General features: G+C 43.6%; 1 protein-coding gene across 5 annotated transcripts in view; it reads right to left on the minus strand.

Annotated features, from left to right (window-relative positions):
* The window catches only part of Ext2 (exostosin glycosyltransferase 2), a 204339-nt gene that overhangs the window by 56013 nt on the left and 124684 nt on the right, over positions 1-23642 (minus strand). For all 5 annotated transcript variants that reach the window (XM_004657176.2, XM_045159197.1, XM_045159185.1 and 2 more), the window contains exons 9-10: positions 11175-11364; positions 75-241 (exon numbers count right to left, since the gene is read on the minus strand). In XM_004657176.2, the coding sequence (XP_004657233.1) occupies positions 75-241; positions 11175-11364 (357 nt within the window). The remainder of the gene's footprint in view (positions 1-74; positions 242-11174; positions 11365-23642) is intronic.

A 23642-nucleotide genomic window follows, 5' to 3' on the forward strand; every position in this document is an offset into this window, starting at 1 on the left:
TGCTTTTTCAGGAAAGAACAGACTAAGGGTAGCAAATATTCAGCCTTTAGATGAACTGCCAATAGCCTCCTCACCTCATAACCAAACTGTAGCTCATCTGAGGTCAGCATGATGATGTCATCATCAATGGCCAGGACAGCCTCCGTCTCAATTTCATCATAAGGGAAGAAACGGTTACTCAGCTTGTTTTCAGCAGTCCTCACGACTTTTAATGGAACCCGGATTTTGGGCCAGAGAGAGTCTAGAAGAAAAATAAAACAAGATCTTCATGGTACCCCTAGCCTTTGTGAGGAGTAAGGTGGTAAGAACATCCTGTCCTGCCACAGAGAGGGGAGCAGCCTTTCTCATCCAAGAGCAAAGGTGCAACAGCTGTGCACAGGCAGCTTCTGACCCAGCTCCCTCCTCTCTGCCCTCACAGCACTGCCCTTCCCTTCTCAAGGCTTCTTAACTAGAAGAAAACTGGCTTCCACTCACAAAGTGCCTGGGGTCACAATGACAGGAAAAGATACAGAGTCTACAGCCTCATCTCAGGACCACAGCTTTCCTCTTAGGCCTTGATACTCTGCAGAATACTTCCTCATCACTGTACTCAGTTTAAAGCCTGCCCCAGGATGCTTAAGTCACCACTGTGTCCCCTGTCCTAACAGCAGTGGGCTGTACTCACCTCACAGGAGCACACAGTACATTTTATTTTCCTGGCCGAAAGTTACCTTCCTAACTTAACACTGCATCCCCTCCTCCGGATTCACCAGGTTGGGCTTCTCATCATGAGCAATTTTCGAAGTAAATATCAAGTTTCTGGGTCTAATCATGCGGGATTTTCTACTGAACTGAAGAGACAACAATCCATTGAATTCCCTCCCATTCAACTCTCAAACGACTGCAGCAGTTGACCCGCAAACTCTCCATTTTAAAATCTGCCTTTAGCAAAGTGGGAAGTTAACGCTTTGTTGACACAGCATTGCTGTCCATAGACCTCAGGTTCTTTACAGAGGAGTTTGCTCTTCTTCACATAATGTCTGTCGAGGAGGAACAGGAAAGCTAGGTATCACACTGCTTTTAGAAGGTCCAGTGTGCGGGGAGATGGCTCAGCAGTTAAAGGCATTTGCTTGCAAAGCCTGTCAGCTCATTTGATTCCACAGTAGCCTCATAAAGCTGGATGCATGAAGTGTCACATGCTGCTGGGATTCATCTGCAGTGGCAAGAGGCCCTGCCATGTCCATACTCACTCTAAATCTCTCTCTCTCTCCCTCTCCCTCCCTCTCTCTCTCTCTCTGCTTACAAATAAGTAAATTTAAATAATTTTTTAAAGCCCAATATGAGGCTAGAAAGATGGTTTAGTGGTTAAGGTAATTGCCTGCAAAGTCTAAGGACCCAAGTTCAATTCCCCAGAACCCATGTAAACCAGGTGCACATGCATCTGGAATTTATTTGCAGTGGCTAGTGGCCCTAGTGGGCCAATTCTCTCTCAATAAATAAACAAATTGTTTTTTAAAAGTCTATTGTGTAAAGCTGGGCATGGTTGTGCATGCCTTTAATCGCAGCACTTGGGAGGCAGAGGTAGGAGGATTGCTGAGAGTCCAAGGCCACCCTGAGATTACATAGTGAACTCCAGGTCAGCCTGAGCTAAAGTGAGACCCTACCTCGGAAACCTAAAAAAAAAAAAAGTCTACTGTGTAATTGTGGGAAGATTTATTTTTTGTGTGTCTTAAGGCCCCAAATGTTTCAGTCACTGTACTGAAGGAGAAAAAACAAGATAGAGGCAGTTTCAGCTGATTATGGGTTGAATATCTGACATATGCACATTTACAACAGAACCATGTAAGGCATTGTTGGGGTGCTCCTCAGGTCTTAGAAAGGGCATGAGCAGGGAGAGAGAGACTTTGTAGTTCAGGAAGACATCCATAACTTTTAAGAAGCCTGTGGAACAGGGCATTAAAAAAAAAAGTAAACTTCAAAACAAGTGTGTTTAGGAAAAGGGTTGAACCCAAGACCAAAAAATGACTCTGGGCTACTGCCTTTTAAATAGTCGCAACAGACCAGGCATGGTGGTGTAGGACCTTAATTCCCACACTCAGGAGTCAGAGGTAGGAGGATCACTGTGAGTTCAAGGCCAACCTGGGACTAAGTGAGACCCTACCAAAACAGTAACGACAGTTAATTCTAGATGCATTTCTGGTATCAACCAGTATTTTTGGAATGAATGCATGGGCACATGATAGGGGGACTGGGGACCTGAGTTTTGCATTTTCTATGAGATCATAAGGAAGTCCTCAACAGTCAGCAGAGTCTATGACTTCAGTATATGCCAGGCTCTTGACAGATGTACTATCACTTCACATGTCTGATAACCCTGGGGGGTAGAAATTACTTACATGGCTCACAGAGGTTAAGCAATTTGTGTAGTGCTATGCAGATGACAAATGATAAGCTAGTATTTCAGTCTAAGTCTGCTGAGTATCAACGACCAAATATGACCTGTACCACAATCCATTGCAGCTTGAGAAACCAGAATAAAAATCCAGAATCATTATGATTCTTACTGGTAAATAAACAAAACCACTGTCATCCACCCATTAGTTCAAAGATCCTTATAAAACACAAGCATCTAAAATGCCAAGCATGGTGGTGCATGCCTTTAATCCCAGCACTTGAAAGGCAGAAGTAGGAGGATCACTGTAAGTTCAAGGCCAGCCTGAGACTACATAGTGAATTCCAGGTTAGCCTGGGCTACAGCAAAACCCTGCCTCTTAAAACAAAACAGAAAACAAAACAAAAATAAATAAAATGAAAGAGGGTGGGGGGCTGGAGAGATGGCTTAGTGGTTAAGCACTTGCCTGTGAAGCCTAAGGACCCCGGTTTGAGGCTTGATTCCCCAGGACCCACGATAACCAGATGCACAAGGGGGCGCAAACATCTGGAGTTCATTTGCAGTGGCTGGAAGCCCTGGCCCACCCATTCTCTCTCTCTCTCTGCCTCTTTCTCTCTCCCTGTGTCACTCTCAAATAAATAAATAAAAATGAACAAAAAAAAAAAAAATGAAAGAGGGGGCTGAAGAGGTGGCTTTGGCAGTTAAGGCTCTTGCCTTCAAAGCCTAAGGACCCAGGCTCAACTCATGTAAGCTAGATGCACATGGTGGTCCAAGCGTCTGGAATTCATTTGCAGTGGCTAGAGGCCCTGGCATGTCCATTTTCTCCCCCCCTCCCTCTCCCTCCTTACTTCTCTCTCCCCCTCCTCCCCTCCCTCTCCCCTCCTTCTTCTCCTGCTCTTCTTCTTCCTCCTTCTTCCCTCCCCCCTCTCTCTCTATATATACATATGTGTGTGTGTGTGTGTGTGTGTGTGTGTGTGTGTGTATGTATGTATATGTACATATACATATACATACACATACACATACACATACATATACATATACATATACATATACATATATATATGGTTATAGCTTTATCTATTAGGCCAAATGGTTCTTAAACCTTTTGGTCTCAGAATCCCTTCATGTTTTAAAACTATCAAAACTGTGTGTGGTGGCATACACCATACACCTTTAATCCCAGCACTCGGGATGCAGAGGTAGGAGGACTGCCATGAGTTCGAGGCAACCCTGAGACTACATAGTGAATTCCAGGTCAGCCTGAGCTAGAGTGAGACCCTACATCAAACCTCCGTTACATTGACATAGAATACACACACACACACACACACACACACACACACACACACACACATATGTATACACACTACTCACTGTTTTAGAGATTAAAGCTAAGGAACTTCTAAAACATATGCACACATTCCATTAGCCATTAGTGACACTTGCTTGTGCCATGTAAACTGTGGCACACTCCACTATCCTCTTGTGAGAGAACAAGACATGAAAAAGCAAAGCAATGACTCAGTATACTATGAGAATAATTTCAACCTCCCAGATGCCCTGGGAGGACCTTAAGGTTGCCAAGGGTGCCTGACTCACTCTGAGGACTGCTATGCTCCATTTCATGTTTAGATCTGTGCACAACATAACAGAAGAACCAGCGAGTCTAGCAAACCACTGTGAAGGAGTGTGGAGGACAGCATGGGCTTCTGGGTCCAGGATTTGTGGACAAGGCTCAAAGAAACTCTGTATGCCTCCCAGCTTCAGGGTCAGTCTTTGCTTCCTGGTTTGTGATACTGAGTGCATCCCTGTGAACACTGCTTCTTTGCCCACTGGCCCACTGTTAACCTTTGTCAGGAGAGGGCACTGGAGGCCCACTGTTGTTGGAAGGGAGCTTTGCTGGTTCTGATATGCCTCTTTGGCTTCTTGTTCCTGCGGTGGCTAGCTAGTGGGCCGACAGCAAGTGTGAGTGGCAGCCCTGGGGGAAGCTTCCTTGGGTTCTGAGGATGCCCCAGCCCCACTCAGCCATGGCTGTCCACAGGGTGCTTCCAGGTGAGTTCTGCCAATGCCCCAGTCAGTTTTCCAGCATGTTTAGTACCATTTGCTGGGCAGCTTCCTTTGCATTTGGGGGTCACTGAGCGGTGATTGGTTCCCAGCTGTGAGCATTGGCCTGTGGCACTTCAGCATACTTCCCTAATCAGTGGGCCATAGCCGTACTCTCTTCAACAGAATGACTTTCAGACCTAGTTGGGAATGGGTCTCCCAAGTTTACCTCTCAACTTTCTCTTTTCCTTAGTAGACAAATCCTATTAATACTCCATCATCCTTTGTATTGAATTTTTCCTGTTTGACTTACTGCATGCATTGCTTCTGTCTTCTAACTAAATTTTCACTGTGATGAGAGTCAAGAAGCCTTCTCTAGGGCCTCCAGGTTTAGAGCCTTAACCAATGGCTGGGGGAGAACTATGTAGAAACTGATTTGGACTCAGAATGGGAATTAGGTTAGGGATACAGATCAGTAGAATAGCATCACTGTAGCAAACCCGAGGCCCTGGGTTTAGTCCCCAGTCACTAACACGCATGCACACACACACACACACACACACACACCCAAAGAATTTCTTCATGGTCTAAGCTGTTTTAGGATGGAATGAAATGCCTACAGCAGCACAATGGGTCCGTTTACTTAAAATGCATCAATTCTAGTCAGATTTGTACTTGGTATCAGGTGAGGGGTTGAACAAGGGACCCCAGCCAGGTCCAGGATTGCAGGAAGTAGTACACAGCACAGCAAGCTGCAGTCTCGGAAACACCTTTCACCTAGTGCTCACTAGGCATCGACCCTGACAAGAGGATCACTTGGAACTACTTTGGCTATGGAGAAGGAATCCCCATCTCCACATGGCTGACGGAAGGAAGCAAGAATGAATGCACTGGCAGCACCAGGCCTAGAGGTGACACACACTCATTAGCTATGAGCTGTGCTTTCCCCTGAGCTCTAGTAACAAACCAAAGCCATCTTTTGAGCCTCAGGTGGTGATGACAACGTGGCACATTTCAGAGCTGGCACACTACACTGCATTTGTAAGCATGGTCCAAGATCATGCTTTCTACACACCACTTTTTTTGCTTGTTTTTTGGAGACAAGGTCTCACCATGTAGCTCAGGCTGGTCTTGAACTTAGGTTTCATCTGTCTCAGCCTCCAGAATGCTGAGATTAAACTCCTGGCTCATTGTGCTAAGTATTAGGTTGGCTGAACCCATCACACAACTGAGAATGCTTCACATGCTAAAGAAACTGAAGTCATGGGACATCTGCCTGTTAATTCCACAAGGCAACCAAGAGCCCTGTTCTCCCACTCCACACAGAAGGCTGCCTGGGTTAAGTGGAAACACACCTCTGTGCTGGACAGATAGGGACTTTCATTGGGGAATGTGGGGAGCATGTTCACCCCACAGGTGTTTCCACATCATTCAGCTGCATCTACCCGAAGAATTACTTGAGACAAGGTCCATGAGGAGCTAACTTGCCCCTGCACAATCCTTGATGAGGAAAGGTTAGACAGAGATGAAAGCCAAAGAGGATGATATGGGGTGTAGGTGGAAACTTAGAATGAATCGGGAGCCTTGTCACAAACATGATGAGTTTCTCCCATTTTAACTTGTTCTGGATAGCTGAAAGTGAGCTGACTGAAAGAGCCTCTACTGAAATGACTAGCTGTCTATGAACCATCACTAACCCATGCTTCTCCTTGCTTTGTCAAATGACATCAGCCTCTATGACAGGGATGGGTGGCTGCAGGCTTTGGGCTCCTTTCTGTGGAGGGCAGGGCAAGAGTGTAGCCGAACTCTGAATGCAGACAAGGCTGATGTGAAGTTTGAATCCTGAAAAGGTCATGTTTAAAAACATCAAAACTGGACTGGAGAGATGGCTTAGTGGTTAAGGCACTTGCCTGGAAAGCCAAATGACCCGGGCTCGATTCCCCAGGACCCATTTAAGCCAGATGTACAAGGTGGCACATGCATGTGCAGTTAGGTTAGAGCGGCTAGAGGCCCTGGTGTGCCACCCCCCCATCAAATAAATAATGTTAAAAATCTTTTTTAAAAAAGAATATTTTTAAAAATCAGGACTGTGTCAAAAGAGGTAGAAGGGAGCTGTGGAACAGGAAGAACACAGGTGTGAGAGAAGAGGTTTTTCTCTCCATTAGTTTTCAAACTGTTACACTTACTTTTCTGTTTGTTTATCTAGCTCTGACAGGGGTCTGTCTCTTCTCTGTAACTGCAAACCAGAGAACTAAGAAAGCCGATGACTTTTCTAAAATTTCATTTATTTATTTATTTGAGAGCAACAGACACAGAGAGAAAGACAGATAGAGGGAGAGAGAGAGAATAGGCGCGCCAGGGCTTCCAGCCTCTGCAAACGAACTCCAGACGCATGCGCCCCCTTGTGCATCCGGCTAACGTGGGACCTGGGGAACCGAGCCTCGAACCGGGGTCCTTAGGCTTCACAGGCAAGCGCTTAACCACTAAGCCATCTCTCCAGCCCGCCGATGACTTTTCTATACAAAACGGCAATGTGCGCAGAGCCTGAAGGCTCAGTGCTGAGGGCACGTGCTCAGATCCAGACTGCTTTGCTTACTGCTGTTGGGTTTTAGCAAATCGCCAATCTGAGCTTCATTGTTCTTATTTTTGTCAGATGGGGTAAGAGTAGCTTCTTCACAGTGTGAAGCTCTCAGCACAGTTCCCATTCCTAGGATATATAAGGCAGTGGAAAGGCCATGAGAGCATCTTCATGAAGGAAACCTGTGAACTCTGCTTCTCTACTGAGACTTAAAGAGGACAGACAGGAGTGGGGTGAGCCTGTGAGGCAGCAGGACAGTGTCAGCTGGACATGTTCAGGCCCTATTGCAATGTTGAGTCTCGGGTACCCCTTTCCTTATTCCTTTAAATTCTAAATGGAATAGCATACACTTGTATCTGATGTCTCATATTTTGGTTCTGTAGCTGCCACCCCCCATCAGAAATATCACTTTCTATTCAGTAACCTGAACAACATGATACAGGAAAAAAGAAAAATTTACAAAAAGCAAAGAGCTAAGCCAGGTGACCTGAAAAATACATAGTATTAATTTTAGTTCTGCTCAGAGGAGAACAAGAATTTGTCAGGAATTCTGTTTTGAATTATATTAATGTGTGTTTTTCCCACATTAGATACCAAGAGAGATGCAAGTAAAAGGAATTCCTCTGCCATTTGGTGAAGGTATGCCATGTGTTCAGCTTGGCTGAAGATGGCCCTGAACCCATCCAGCTGACCACCATGTACACACAAGGTGATCTATCAGGTGATTTCTGTACTCAGTCCACTTCAGAAGGGCCCAAGATGCCCAGAATGCAGTGGGTCCACAATCCCAGAATCTAGTTCACTGAAGGTATTGCTGCTGCCTCTACTCCCAGCTGCTCCTTTTAGACTGGCCATCCTGGCATGTTGGGCCAATTCCGTCCTGTCTACTAAGAACTGTGCCAGTTACAATCTGAATCTGGGGGACTTCTGATGTCAACGCAAATTTAAAAATGAAACTGATTAAACCAAAAGCTCAGTTACACCTGACCAAAACGTGTAGGGTAACAGCTTCCTGTAGACCAAGGCTAAGGTCAAAGGCAAATTACCTCTATGTCTATCAAGTTTGGGAACTTAATTGGGGAGGAAGAAGGAAAGCAGTGGTCTGTTGTTTTTTAAGAGCTCAAAAGCAGTGATGAAAGCTCACTGGAAATTTCTATTGCCTAGCCTACATATTTACTTAAACTTCAAACCCAACAATTTAGACTTAACTGCAACCAAAAGAAAAAAGTATTTGGTTAGGTAGAATATGGGAAAAAAAAAAAAAAACATGGGAAGGAACTGGTTACTGCCTGCTAACCTTCCCAGTGGTAGACAAGCCAACCACAGTATTTATTTTAGTAAATGTAAAGAAAGTGAGAGGCGGGTGTGATGGCCCATGCCTTTAACCTCAGGAGGTTAAACTCAGGAGGCAGGGATAAGAGGATCACTGTGAGTTCGAGGCCAGCTTGAGACTACATAATGAATTCTAGGTCAGCCTGGGTTAGAGTGAGCCTCTACTTTACAAAAACAACAACAATCAAAAAAAAAAAAAAAGAAAGAAAGAAAGAAAGAAAGAAAGAAAGAAAGAAAGAGAAATGTCACTTTCACCTCTGATACTTCAAATCCTTACACTTGCCATATTTATATTATTCCTAATGCTACACATGAAATATCGGATGTGCTGACCCCATTTTCCAACTGAACAAAATACCCCATGGAAGATTAAACATGATCATGTCCCTCCCCCTACCTACAACAACTACATGACGTAAAAGAGCCATTGCAGCTGCCAATGGCACAATAGGGGCTCATCAGGTAAGGACTCTCTTTCCTCCTCAGTGCCAAAGTATTTAAAACATAAACTAAACTTCTGGTCATAAAGTTAACCATGACATTTGAGCTGGGTCTACCCAAAACGAACATTGCTCCTCAGCTCTAAACCCTAGGCTCTTGCTTGGCCTTTTGTTTCTAGGCACAGGAGCTAATAGAAGGAAAAAAATAACTTCTTTCACACCTGCACAAGTGACTTGGATTCACAGCACACCAAAATGGCTACCCAAGCTCGTAAGGAAGGAGAAGCCTTTTTTATAGGATTTACATTTTATTTTATTTTTGACTGACAGATGACAATCATATGTGCAGGAGTACAGGGTGACAGCTGACATGCTTGCCTATTGAAGGATTCAGTCACCCCCATCTCCATTATCTCCACACTAGAACTTGCACTTGGCTGTGGCAGCAAGACTGAAGCCCAGGGTCTGCTGGTCCTTCCTCCGAGCAGGAACAAATGCATGCGTGTGAATGCAGTGTGACAGATTTGTGTCTACATCTGTGAGGGGTACATAGACCTGTGACGGCGTGGCCTTTGCATACAGGAACAAGTGCCTGTGTGTGAATACAGTGTGACACATATCTGTGAGGGGTATATAATCTTCCTTGTTAAAACAGAACCTATCCTTTGTGAGCAAAAGGGCTAGTTAGCAAGGCAGGACCTCCAATTCACTCCTGTGGGGAAAGGTGACATGTACTGATAAAGCCAAGTGGCCTAGCAGAGGCTCTCTCCCACTGCCCTCCTTCCTTAACCCCTTCACAATTCTGCTGCCTGTTCCTTCCCCTGCTCATTCCCTTGCTTCCTTCTTAGGTTATGCCAGACCTTCCTTTCCCCCATCCCTTTCCTTTTCACCTACCTACCTACCTGAAACAGAGTCTTGTCAAATGTCTAAGGCTAACCTCAAGCTTGAGATCCTCCTAACTCAGCTTCCTGAGTGCTGCGGTTACACGTGTTTACTACTGTAACCAGTTTTTCTTTAAGTTTTATAAGAGTTAAACAAAACAGCTAGAAAACTAGCCACATTATAGCACTAAAAGAAAGAGAAAATGTGGCATATTAGCTAGCTAATATATAAAAAAAAGGAGCCAGGCGTGGTGGCAGCACACGCCTTTAATCCCAGCACTCGGGAGGCAGAGGTAGAAGGATCACCATGAGTTTGAGGCCACCCTGAGACTACACAGTGAACTCCAGGTCAGCCTGGACTAGAGTAAGACCCTACCTGGAGAAACAAAAAAACAATAAAACACCAAACAACAACAACAAAAGGCAGTTATGCTTCAGGCCCCAATCTAGGACTTTTATTTAAAGTAGCTATTTACTCACATTGCAGACACCTAAAACCTAAAAGGAGAGCAAGATTGTTTCAGAGAAGGTAAATTCCACAAAGTGTACATCTGGTGGCAAGAGGTGTTGAAGTTTCCTCAAGCAAGCTCTGAGTTGCCTACACAGAGACTGGGCTGTCTTCCAGCCTAGATTCTAGATTCTACTCCTTGTAGCTTCCAGGGTTGGCCATCCTGACTTCAGCATAACCAATTAAAGGGACCAGCCATAAAAAGTGCAGATACTACTGTCAGGCAATAAACTAGACCTTATCGGTGACAGTGGTGCACATTACAGACTTCAAACTCATTCCTTGCTCTAATCCATCAGAAACTTCCTGGCTTTAATAGGCTATAAATGGCAGGAGCTTTGAAGTTCCTGGGATTAGAATCAGTAATAGACAAGCTGAATGAGAAACTAAATGCAGGTGGAACGGACTCTATGCATCATGAATTAAAAACAAATTCAATTAATCAAACTGCCTTCACCCTTCTCTGCAGAAACACATTACAGGGTGGCCCGGCCAGGGAGCAGTGACTGAGGCCTCTGTGAGAATCCGCATTACATTAACACCATGATACCAGGCTGCAGGGCTGTGCCACTGACCTCCCAATCCAAAGCAAGGCCATCTTTTTTTTTCCCCCCCAAAGACGAGCACAGTACCAGGGTAGATAGAGATAAGGAAGGAGAAAACTAATGCCCTTTAAACTGAATTTTCATGTAGCCAATCAGCTGGGATGGCAGAGAGAAGTTGAGATCTATTTTCCTAACATTAAGGTAGCCTTTGATCCTCCTATGCCTAAACCCTCAAACACTGGTCCCGAGTATGCCAAGGCTTGGAATTATAAGGGCTGCACTAGAGTAAGGCTGAGACAACTCAGAAAAGCAGGGTCATGCTATTTTAGCAATGGCCATGTTGTTGACAGAGTAGGAAATTCATTTAGAGCTGAGGATGGGATATGTGGCCACCCAGAGTCAGAACAACTGAAGGGTGCAGGGAAGCCAAAGCCAGGTTTCTCCTGCCTGTACCTCCTCCTCACTCTTCTTACCTTCTGGGGGGTTTTTATTCTGATTATTCCAGACGACCAGCAGCTTGGATAGGCTAGGCACCTTGGACACTTCAGTGATGACTCGGAAGAGGCTCTCCACACGGTCGTAGGTGAGGACGATGGCGGTGAAGCCTTGTGACTGCGGTGGGATCAGCGGGAGGAAGAGGGGGTTGATTACACTGGCCCACTTCTGCAAGAGGACATGGGGTGGGGTCAGAGAAGGAGCTGCAGAAGAGAGCTGACCCAACATTACTAGTAAACCCGGCCACAGTAGGCTGGCAGCTTTACCCAAGACCAGCACCAGAACTAAGCCAGGTCTCCCCTCCTTATACAAGTCTGACACCATTAAAAAGGGACAGAGAGCATCTGAGGCTGAGATATCTAGGCACACACAACCTATTAAAACATTCACTTATCTCCATTCCCTCTCCAACCCCTGAGATGGAAGCTGATGACTATAAAAGAATGTGACTTGACAATGGAACCAAGACAGGAGGAGAGCTATAAGATGAAAAGGGCTAGGGAGGGTCATAGGACAGAGTGAGAGAGCAAACCTGAGCCTGTCAGAAGGGGAGCCTGGGAAGGGAATCCCAGAGCTCATGATCAAACTCTCCAAGTGTCTTGCAGGTATGAGGAGGGCTCTCTAGAGAGCTGGCTCAGGGAGTCAGAGATCCAGAGTCACAAACCTTCCCTTTATCTAACAAAGCCAGAAGGCTTCTTCCCAAAGACTGACTGACTCTCCAGATGGAAACAGGGACACAGGAAGCAAATCTGGAGGAAAATCTGCAAGCAAAGAAGAGCCCTGAAGCCGCCTTCCCTCCCCAGCTGTGCATCTAGCTCAACACCACCACCCCCATCTCCCAGGGAGTCCCCCAGGCAGTGCAAGGGTCCACAAAGAACTTCTAATCAGCTTTTGGTGCCCTCCTCTTGATCATGGACAGTTCTGGAGTCACAGGCCTTTAGGAGCACCCTCAGCAGGAATGAGGGAAAGCAAAGGATAAATGGGTCGCAGGGTAAACAGGGACAATAAGGAGAAGCAGGAAGAAGTTCAAACAACAAATTATATCATCAAGGAGCTGGGATTTTTCACCCATGAAAAGCTTTTGCTATTTTTTATTTTAAAAGATTTATCAAAGATCAGAAAAAAAAAAAAATCTTAGATGCTGAGCGTAGTAGCACCTGCCTTTAATCCCAGCACTTGGGAGGCTGAGGTAGGTGGATCACTGTGAGTTCAAGGCTAGCCTAAGACTATAGAATAAGTGTAAGTCAGGTTAGCCTGGGCTAGAGTGAGACCCTACCTTGAAAAACAACAACAACAACAACAAAAAAAAAAAAAAGAACTCTTGTAGGTTAAACCATGATCGTTTAAAGTTTGCTTATTTTTTTCCCTTTTTTTATTTTTTCATTTTAAGGATAGAATTCTAAGACAAAGGAAGTAAAATATTCCAGACTGGTAAATAAAAAGACAGATGAAAACTAAAGCAGAAAAGAAGATAAACCTAGGATGTCCAACATTCATTTAATAGGAAGCCAGAAAACCCAGAATGTGGACAAAACAAATCTATTAAAGGAATGAAACTTGTTCTCAGTACAGTAAGATGTGAGAGACATGAATGTTCAGACAGAGTAAGGGTCCAATTAAGCCAGCACAGTGAAGTAGAGAGAGAAATAGACAAAACAAGTAAAGAAATCTAACAATGAAACATAAGCCACCGAAGAATCCAAGCACATCATTTCTGCACAGGGAACTGACAGAATTCTCACCGAGTGTGAATCTAGCTGATGAGCATGGGTGTACTGGACAGTTCTCAAAACTCTCTATGAATATGATATTTCTTTAAAATAAAGCTTAAAATGGTCTCTTTTCATTGATTTATTCTTTCTTTTTCAAGGTAGGGTTCCACTCTAGTCTAGGTTTACCTGGAATGTACTGTGTAGTCTCAGGGTGGCCTTAAACTTGGTGCTCCTCCCACCCAAATCCTGGGATTAAAGGTGTGCCACCATGCCTTGTTTACAATGATCTCTTTTCTACTATTAAAATGTTAAATAATTTAAATACAACAATTTCAGCAAAATCATTTTCATATTGATAACATAGGGATTTAAATAAAAATATTCTTACACTTTTGGTAGCTTTATTGAGATATAATTCATATTCTCTAAAATCCATCCATTTACAGAACACAATGCTTTTTGTATATTACATTATTTTTAAAAAACTGTCATAAGCTGGGCCTGGTGATGTATACCTTTAATCCCAGCACTTGGGAGGCAGAGTTAGAAGGATTGCCGTGAGTTTGAGGTCACCCTGAGACTATATAGTGAATTCCAGGTCAGCCTGAGCTACAGTGAGACCCTACCTCGAAAAAAAAAAAAAAAAAAAACTGTCATAAAATACATAGAACATTTCTCATTTTAACCATTTGTAAGTGCACAATCCAGTGTCCTGCTTCTATATTAAAGCCCAGAACTGAGCTCCATCTTCACTAGGAGGGGAATGTGAATGTGGGAAGTCCTGTCATTCTGACTGCTCTACATTTCCCAGAAATGTTTTAGACTCTGGATTCTGAGGCCCCATACCAATCTCATCCACACTACTGATGGACATCCATAACCACATATATGACAACAGCTGTCAGCCATATGTGACAATATGGGCTAGCAAATGCACATAAACACATGGAGTACACATGGGTGGAACTCAGGGAGCCCGAATAAGATTCCTGGAGCCCAATGTCATCAGGATATTAAATCTCACGAGTCCAGAGAATGTCATTATATTTCATAGCCAAGACCCCAATAGGAAAGGCTATCTTCTCAGTGCTGCCACACTGCCATGACATTCCACTATAGTCTTAAGAAGGTGGCTGGCTGGATGTTAGCATGTGCACTCGAGCACTTGACCACATTCCTAAGAACTCTTCTGAGTTTTCTGACTCAAGTCTTAGTCTTCCCTAGAACTGTGGTCTGTACATGGCCTATGATCATCACAAGGCTCCTTGAAGGCAGCTCATGATCTGTCATTACCATCCCCAACCTAGTCTTCTACTCTTCCTGGAATATTCCTTAATGTCCAATTAAAAAAACATCCTTTTTGGGCTGGAGAGATGGCTTAGTGGTTGCCTGTGAAGCCTAAGGACCCTGGTTCAAGGCTCGATTCTCCAGAATCCACATTAGCCACATGCACAAGGGGGCGCACGCGTCTAGAGTTCATTTGCAGTGGCTGGAGGCTCTGGCGTGCCCATTCTCTCTCTCTCTCTCTGTCACTCTCAAATAAATAAAAATAAAACAAAAAAATTTTAAAAACCATCCTTTTAAATGGAAAAGAAATAAAAATGACTTACTAGAAGGAAGACAATTGAATGTGGAACTGGGCAAGACTTGCTGAATACTTACTAAGTGCCAGGCACTGGAGTTTTACACACATGAGCTCATTTGAGACTCTCAACCCCAATACAGATGGTATTTTACAGGTGAAACAGTGAATACTACTCAAGGCAATCTAACCCTCGAGCGAGGGAACCAGGATGCAGTCCATGCAGTGTAAGGCCTCTTATGTGTTCCAACAAACACACTTAGCAGAGTCCACAGCAGTCATTACAATTTTATAGACTCTGCAAAGTGGAAGTAAGGGGAGCTGCGGTACTCATGGCTTCTAGCTCTCCTCTGTGGCAAACATTTCTAAAAATTCCTGACCCTTATTATCAATTCTGGGCCAGTGAGCAAGAACCCACCCCTAATACTATGATTTCAGAGAGTGCATGGAACAGAAACACTCCAAATATGTAGCCTAAAACAAAATGAGCATATACATTTAAGAAGGTATTTATAGCATGGACACAGAAGGAAGGATGATTAAAACAATAAAATGAGGAGGGAATTACCATGGGATTTTTTTTTTATAATCATGGAAAATGCTAATAAAAATTAAAAAAAAAAACAATAAAATGAGGTTGTACTGTGGGAGAAGGAAGGAGAACGCCAGTATACTTAAATACCTTCATAGCATTAACAGAAAAGTCCCAGAGACACACAAAACCTCCTTCAGAAAAGGAATGCTCTAAAATCTAACTGGAGGCACTTTGAGGGTACCCGAATCTGAACTGAAGGTTCTACTAGGGAGAAGGAGCAAGTCTAGGGCAAGATGACAGATCTCATCCTGAATGGCAGTGCCTTTTGGGAATTGGATGGTTGGAGGAGAGGACAGGAAGTAACTGGCTGGGAAATGCAATGACTTTTCACACCTGGAGAAGGCAGTTTGTGGAGCTTAACAGGGACTGAAACTTTGCCAGTGCCTTTTCGTAACTTGGGAGAACAAGATGAGCATAGGAAGCAACAAGCAAGCTACTGATACTTACCAAGAAACAGATGCATTTTCACAGTGGGACACAGTGCCAGGGCTAACCAATGACTCCCAAAGGGAGTCAGCGTGTTTGGAATCGGTTTGGGAATCGCAAGTCCTTAGTCTGAGTGCGAGCTTTTCTCTCCCAGCTGTGCAACCTGGGAAAAATACTTCACCTCTCTTGTGCTTCAGTTTCACTCGTTGCACTACTGCTCTCCTCCAGGTAGTGTAACTAGGCAGAGATAAGGCCAGTGTGTAGTACCTCATCTTGTGGAGGTATTTCTCTGCATATCTCAAAGGTGAGGTGGGGGCAGTCTCAGAACCTACATTCTAAGTGACATCACTCTTCCTCTCTAGCTTCACCATAGCATTGTTTCACATGCTGCTTTACCTGGATTCCGTCTTTACATCTTCTGCAAACACACTGTTTTGATTTCTATTTCTCCTCCTTGAGAGTCAGTGTTGTAGTTATCCTGCTAGCTCCATAAAGGCACTCAGTGCCTGTACAGTGACTGGTGTAACTCAAAAAGACATTAAACGAAAGAATAAGACCCAGATGATCTAGGCCCTGTTCTCTGAACTCTGTGTAGAGATACATATATCTAAGTTTCATTCAAATGTTTGATGAGGTAGTTAATTCACTTTAGAAGTACTTGCAAAGAATCTTGGGGTGCTACATGCTCAGCAATGTAGGACTGTATTGGGATTTAACCAGGAGCTTGAATCTGGACCTTGATATTTATGCTAGTTTTATAATATATGAAGTTACTTCTATGAGTAGCAGTTTCCTCATCTGTCAGAGGGGGACCATGATAGCACCTACTTCCTGGTGGAGTAAGTTTAAATAAGATTGTATACATAAACATATAGAACCGAATACCCCAAGTAGTAATTTAAAACAAACAGTTTCAGCCTTGCCAATATGTGTTCCTCTTGTCTGTTATAGCACTGTAATTAGAAAGTTTGAAACCAGTTGTCCTGGTGTTATTTCTGATGCTCCTCTACCCAGGCTGCACTACCTGACAATGTACTAGAAGCCTAGAATAATGTAAACGATACAAAAATGAACATGTTCCACCCTCTCACAACAGGGTGGTACACAACAGGGTGGCAAATCTGGAGGGAAGACAGTAAGGTAAAAAGATAATTTTCAATGCGCTACAGCAAGTAGAACTGTGGGACATTGAACAGACATCCCACAGCCACAAGCACAGATCCAACATGGACCTCTCTCTACTCCAGTGACATGAGGAGGACAGCCAACTGAGCAGCAAGTGCAGACAGCTTAGACAGTGAGCCTCAGCAGGGTCTCAACCAGGCAAGGAGGCTTCCAAAGAAAGAACGCAGCCCAGAAGGCCACAGCTGTAGTGAGAAAAGCCTTGTACGGCAGAAGCTTTCGTAAGGTTACACAACTGCCTCTTTGGTTCATTTCTTCTGCAACTTTCCTTTCCTGACTGGTGTTTTACTGATATACTACAAAGGTCACAGGTGGGGTGGATGGTCCGTAAGCATTCCCCCAGCTCAAACATAATTCTATTAGCCAACAGAGCGCAGCGGTGGAGTGGAGAAGGCAGTTTTAATTGGGGCACATGCCTTTGCAGAAGCTGTGCTCCACTGTGGTAAGGTCAACAAACCAACCCCCAGAGAAAAATCATGCTGGAGAGGGTCATTTCAAAAAACGGCATTTAGTCACCTCTGAAATACCTTTCAGAAGTGACCCCCTGCTGGCTGGCCGCAGAAGAGTGTCTACAGTCTGGGACCTCTTGACCCTCACTTTCTGCAGGAAATCAGGCAAATTTAAACCTCCATAATTTACTCAAGACTCAGGCTTCTGCCAAGGACAAAGCAAACAATGATGGCAATTAACCCTGTTGCCTGATTAAATCTCCACTATGGTGAGATGGGACATGAAACCAGGCACTCGGCAACTGGGACCTGGGAAAAGACTAAGCCATCAGTGTCTTCAGAGCCTCAGTGCCAACAAATCTGCAAACTGTTCTCTCAAACGTGAGAGGAGAGACCAAATGAAGAAGTGGTATTAGTCTGACAAAGCACTGGCCTTTGGCCAAAATGCGTCACTCCTTCTGCCCTTCTCTCCTCACTCCAACAACGGATGCTTGCTATAGAAGGTTCAAGAAGAAAGTCCAAGTGGTCTGAATGCTAGCTACAGGAAGTTTTCTGCTTCATCCACTGAAGGTGTCAGAGCTCGTTTCTAGTGAGCAAACTAAGAGGGAGTCGTGGGCTTGGCTCTCGAAATGCCTTACCATAGAGACTCAGAGATCAAGCTTACAGTCAAAGGGTTTCTCCTTCAAGAGAGATTCAACCTCAGGCAATGAACCCTGCCTTTGGCAGTGGCACACAAAGGAAGTTGTCCTGGTCCTCTGAAATCTGGTTTGGGGTTCTTAAAGTAAAAGGTCACAAGCAGCCCAAAGCTACTCTGAAATGTTCTTGCTGGAATTAGTTGGGGGTTGTAAACTCTGCAGGGAAGAGAGCCATGAAATTCATTGCCAAGGGCAAGACTCCTTCAACCCAACCAAAACCAAACACCAGCACAGGAGAAACCAAGCTGGATACAGGGTAATTCAGAACCAAACCCTTGTGCGCCATACGTCACCATAAATAGCTTCACATGGAAATAAGAGACTTGGGCAGACATCTGAGTCAACCCATGGCTGATGTAAATGGAGATACCTTCCTGAGCAGAAAAGTGAGAAATCAGAGAAGAAAGGAAGAGGGGAGGACAGGCCTATTACCCAGAAGCTTTGAGTCCCTGGTAATGAACAGCCTTACCTAGTCCTACCTTGATAGAAAGGGCAGTTTCTTGGTTGTTTTGAAGTTATCAACTCTTACCTCAATGTGGTTTCAATTATGGATTACCAGACTAAAAGGGGGGAAAGCTTTGATTTATTCTTTTTTGCTCCAATTATGATGATGTGTTTGCACCGAAGACTTTGAAAAGTATTCCATCATGCCTCTCATCCTGAAGTGGTCAAAGGGCAGAACCTGAAGGAGTTAACCCTTTCACTCCTCCTACAGGTTCAAAGAGACTCCCTTATCAGTGAATGTAGACCAGGGCTTTTGAAGCAAGCCAAGCAATGAGAGGGTTAAGTTTTAGCATTATGTTACTAACTCACACAAGGGTGGTGTCCTTTGTCCCAAATGGTGAGATGATATTTATGTTAATGGTTACTGGGAGATTTGAAAGGGGCAATCAGTAATGTGGCCCACATTGCCTTAACTATTAAACTTCTACTGCCCTAACTACCCACAATATTCTCCCAAAGCACGCTGATTTTGGCCTAAGTCACCCACCACCTCTTAGATGAAAGAGGAATGATTTCTGGACAAGTCTGGAGGCTACCTGCTGCCTTCCAAATAACAACTGGTTGCATGAGAAACAAGAATACCAAATTACACAAGAAATAGCCACATGGAAGAAGACAAAAACCTAAGGCCAGAAGTTCCTCTTAGGCCTTCAGATGCAACTAAGTAAGACAAGAAGCAGCCAACTCAGAATCACTGAACCAATTTCTAGGTTCTTCATAGTCCTGTTTTCTACATGTGGGGGTAGAATGTGCCTGATTACTGAAGTCAGACTGAGTGCCTCCTTCTCCTATGTCTGAAGAAGCTGAGCCAGAGAGAGGATCCAACAGCAGGCAGCACTTTTCTTCTGTAGTCTTCAGCTCTTCCTCCATACACAGGAGAGCCTTTTCTTGCATGCATGGCAGTTTCTCTATGGCCCGAGCTGTACATTTGTACTAACTTACCCTGCTTGCAGTGGGCTAGTCTTCCTGGGTCGGAGGCCTGGCACCATTCAACAAAACTGAAAAATACTTAGCTACTGTGCTTTCAAAAATGCCCCTTCTCTCCTACAAGTCTAATTCATGTTGGCTTTCATCCCTCTGTTCTCTGCATCACTTCACTTCTTCACAGTTTCCATCTCTGTTTTAGTCTGCATTCTGAACAATTTCTTTGAATCCAATAATCTCATCTAATCTACTAACTGGAAGTCTTCACAGGTCTGCTGCAGCTGGTTTTCACTCAGGAGGCTGCCTTACTGCTCCATGGTTTTGTGGTTTTTGACTGAGCTACTCATTTTCCATAGACACTTAATTAGGAAGAGTATTTGAAACCTGGACTAAAGATAAATTCCTCAAGACAGGGTCTGTGTTGCAGGGCCATGCTCAATCCAATTCCTCCCTAAAGCAAATATGGACAAGGTTTATGGTATGAATATAGCCCACAACCGAAACGGAGTGGTTTAGGATCACAGCTCTCAGCACCAGCGCCAATCCAGACAGCTCATTTCTTCACTGGTTCACCAAAAACAAGCCTTTCATGTCCTGGCTTCTTGTGAGACTCCAGACAGGTCACAGGGGACAAATCCTGCTCCCATCGCCCATTCCACGGTGACTATGATGAGGTTCACCAGCTCTAAAGCCTGGCTTTCGCTCCCACTCCTACCAGAATACCAAGTGACAATTTGATCTGGGGCTCAGTGCATCTCTTCCTTTCATGCCAGCTCAGTAATAGACTAGATGTGATTCATAATACTTCTTCTGTAGTGTGACTGTTCAGTTGGGATGTCCACTTAGCATCGCTAAACCACGATCAAGTGAGAGGGTCTTCCTATATTCACAAGTCAAGCTAATTATGTGCCACTGTGTTCCCTAATTATTTAAATGGGGGCAAAGTTTAATTGCAAAAAGAAAACAAGTCTTGGGAAAATTTGAAAATAATGATAATAGATGAAATAACGAGTGGAGAATTTCCACATCAGATAATCCCCATACTTCTTCAGATCTACAGTTCCTTATTCCAACAGTGAGGTGCTTGGAGGTAGGTCTTGACACAGATGGTGATGATGATGATGATTTTGTGATGCTAGCAGTTGTACCCATGCATGGCCTCATGCTAGGCAAGTTTTCTGTCAATAAGCTATATCCTAGCCCAAGAGGATGGTCTTAAAATAAACATGTCTCCCTTCATCTGCAAGAATGGAGCTAGCAGAATGTAAGGACTAGAGAACAGAAAATATGGAAAATGACCATATGCTCAAATGATCATAAAGAGTGCCCCTTTTATAAATTTTACTTTTCCCTTACAGAATCCAATTCAATTCTAAATTCATGTTTCTAGGAAAGAAAGCATTATATATCGATGATCCTCAGTATCTGTGGCTCCTGCATCCACAGATCCAACAAACCACTAACTGAAAATATTTGAAAAAACACTGTATCTGTGATGAACTTGTATAGACTTCTTGTCATTATTCCCTGAACAGTATGTTTTTACACTGAATGAGGTATTATAAGTAATCTAGAGATGATCTGTGTATAGAAATATGAGCACAAAGTATGTACAGATACTATATCACTTTATATAAGGACTTGAGCAGTAGTGAGTTTAAGTATCCAGGTTTCCCTGGCATAGTCCTTCACACACACTGAGGGACAGCTGCACTAGCAGACGTACATTTCACTTTGATTGCACTATACCATTTGCAGCATTCTTCCCTATAAATGCTATCATTAACTTTACATAACCCCTATTTTAAAAGCACTGCTCCCAGGATAAAGAATTTCAAAGAGATAAGAAACTGGTACATAGTTAAGCTAAGGAGTGCTCTTGAGCTCAGGTTTGATTCCAAAATGTCCTTTTCAATAGTCCAGGCACCAAATAGTAAGCAGTCACTGACTGCTACACTATTTCTCTAGAGCTACTATGGGTCCCCAAGCCTAGCCCTATGGCTGAGCAGGCTGTTGCAAAGGGAAATTCTGTCAAAAATTTCAAGTCTCTCAGATAGTCAGCAGGAAAGAAGGGATTAAAAGTCACAGTTCAGAAATGCTTGGGCTGCAGTTAGCTTACTGAAGGCTCTGAGGCTAAACCCATCCGAATGCTTCTTGATAACTCCTGCTATTATCTGAGGCTTAGCTACTTCAATCTTTTCTTTATATAGCACTGAAATTCCTATTTGGCTAAATGCCTACTCTTCTTCTAGAATGCCAAACTGCTGTCAAGAAGAACAGGAAGTGTGGCCTCTGATTGCTTTTCAGGTAGTAGAGGAAAAGTTGACATTTCATCTTACTCTTGCTTGAAAGGGAAAGCAATCATTTATAAGAACCTCATCTGGCTGTGGCCTCCATCAGGGAATGGACAGAAGCCAGTGAAATGGCTCAGCATAAGCCATATTAAAAGAATATGGAATGAGCAAAGAGAGGGTTCCATATGTTGAACCTTTAATAATTCATGAGTTATATCACTCTGCAAGCAATAAATTTCACTGAATCTCTCTATGGTGTGACTGCCTAAGATATTGGCAAAGATAAGACCATTGATTTTATTGGTTTACAATTTGATATATTTAAAAAAACAAGTCAGCTGTTTGACAGTGACAATGCAAAAGATGTGGATTCTTTTTATGACCTGGTCTTCAAGCATGCAATCATGACACCTGGACATGTTCCTTCACCAGAATTCTGAGAACATCTGAAAGAAATGTCTTGATGAAAAAACTAGTAATGTGTTTAATTCAAACAAACAAGGCTGACCTATAATCCAAAGACGATGTATCCAAGGATGTTAATGATGACTTAATCTACTTCTTATGAGAGGGAAAACAAACTTAGTTTCATCTGACTATCCCATGCTCAAAATGCTTTGGAGTTTGATAGAGCCCATATGTAAACACATGTGCTGGCAGCCCACTGGCTCTATTAGAGAGGTCAGCTATGAATGTGGGAAGACTTCACTGGCACGGTAAACAGAAACCCTTGGGAATGATTAAATTACAGCTCATGGCATTCAAGCTCAAAACACCAACACTGTTGGGACCAAGAAAAAAAATTAAGGTTTTGTATAGTTTTGACCTGTCAAGAGTATAATACCATCACGACAATTGACAGAGTGGAAAGAACAACTTTACAATGTAGTCATTTCTTAATTTCCCTGGAATTTCAATGAGGCGCATGTTTTGTCTACTGTGTTTTATTCCTACTTCTTTCTGGAAAAAAAAAAAAAGGATGAGCCCACAGGGCAAAAAGAACAGGGAAAGAGACAATGATGGATCAGTGTTCAACAGTTTTTGGAAGCTCAAACAAGGAGAATCTTTCTTTACAAAATCCTCTTAATATAAAGCACATAGAATTGTAGGAGTTGTAACAAATCCCCTTTCAATATCCAGCTGAAGCCACAGGAAGAGATATTTCCAGGGCTCCAAAAGGAAGAGAAAACCTGTGACAGAGGAAGGCACAGGGCTAGCCAGGGAAAGGTGGAGGCTGTTTCTGGGCTTGGTGATGCTGGAAAGTAAGAGGGAGAAGTGGGACTTGTGCATGAGGCTTGTGTGGTCAGGGAGGGAGGAGGGGCAGGAGCAGCCACCCCTGGTTTACAGAAGCAGTGTAACTCACTCTTCCTTCTAGGGAGCTGGTGGAAATAAGAAAGAGTCCTCCTTAATGTTTAACTGACGCTCATCCCCATGAAGGTTTTGGTCTTAGCAAGCTCTACCTGTAGAGTGTAAGAATTCGACCAAAGAAATTATGTAGGAAAGTTATTTATCACTGTGGTTCCTCTGGCATGCCTGAAGAAAAGAGTGAAGGAAGAGAGAAAGAAATAAAGGGAAGGAGGAAAGGAAAGAGAGGAAAACAAGAAAAATATATAAACCTTCTAGAAAATACTCCCTTACCCCAAGTTGCAGGTTTCCATAGAAAGATGAACCACATTCCAGTAATAGGCAATAAATAAATGACAAAAGCAGACCTTAGAAGGAATCTAGAAAAATTGGATAATCAGAGATGATAAAGTGCCTCATATACCTGAGAAGAAGGGACCAAAGGAAGGTTGAAGCAAGATGGCTGCCTGTGAGACTGAGGTCAGATTGAGCTACATAGCGAGGCCACTTTAAAACAAATTTTAAAAGAAAGTAGCCAAACAAACAAAACCACACACCATGCCGATAGATTGATTAGACTAACCAAACAGAAATAACTTTTTTTAAAAATTTTCTCAAAGGGCTAGAGGAATGGCTTAGTGGTTAAGGCATTTGCCTGTTAAGCCAAAGGACCCAGGTCTGATTCCCCAGGATGCACAAGGGGGTGCATGCATCTGGAGGCCCTGGCATGTTCATTCTC

The sequence above is a fragment of the Jaculus jaculus genome, chromosome 1, assembly GCF_020740685.1.
Source record: "Jaculus jaculus isolate mJacJac1 chromosome 1, mJacJac1.mat.Y.cur, whole genome shotgun sequence".
Lineage (NCBI taxonomy): Eukaryota > Metazoa > Chordata > Mammalia > Rodentia > Dipodidae > Jaculus > Jaculus jaculus.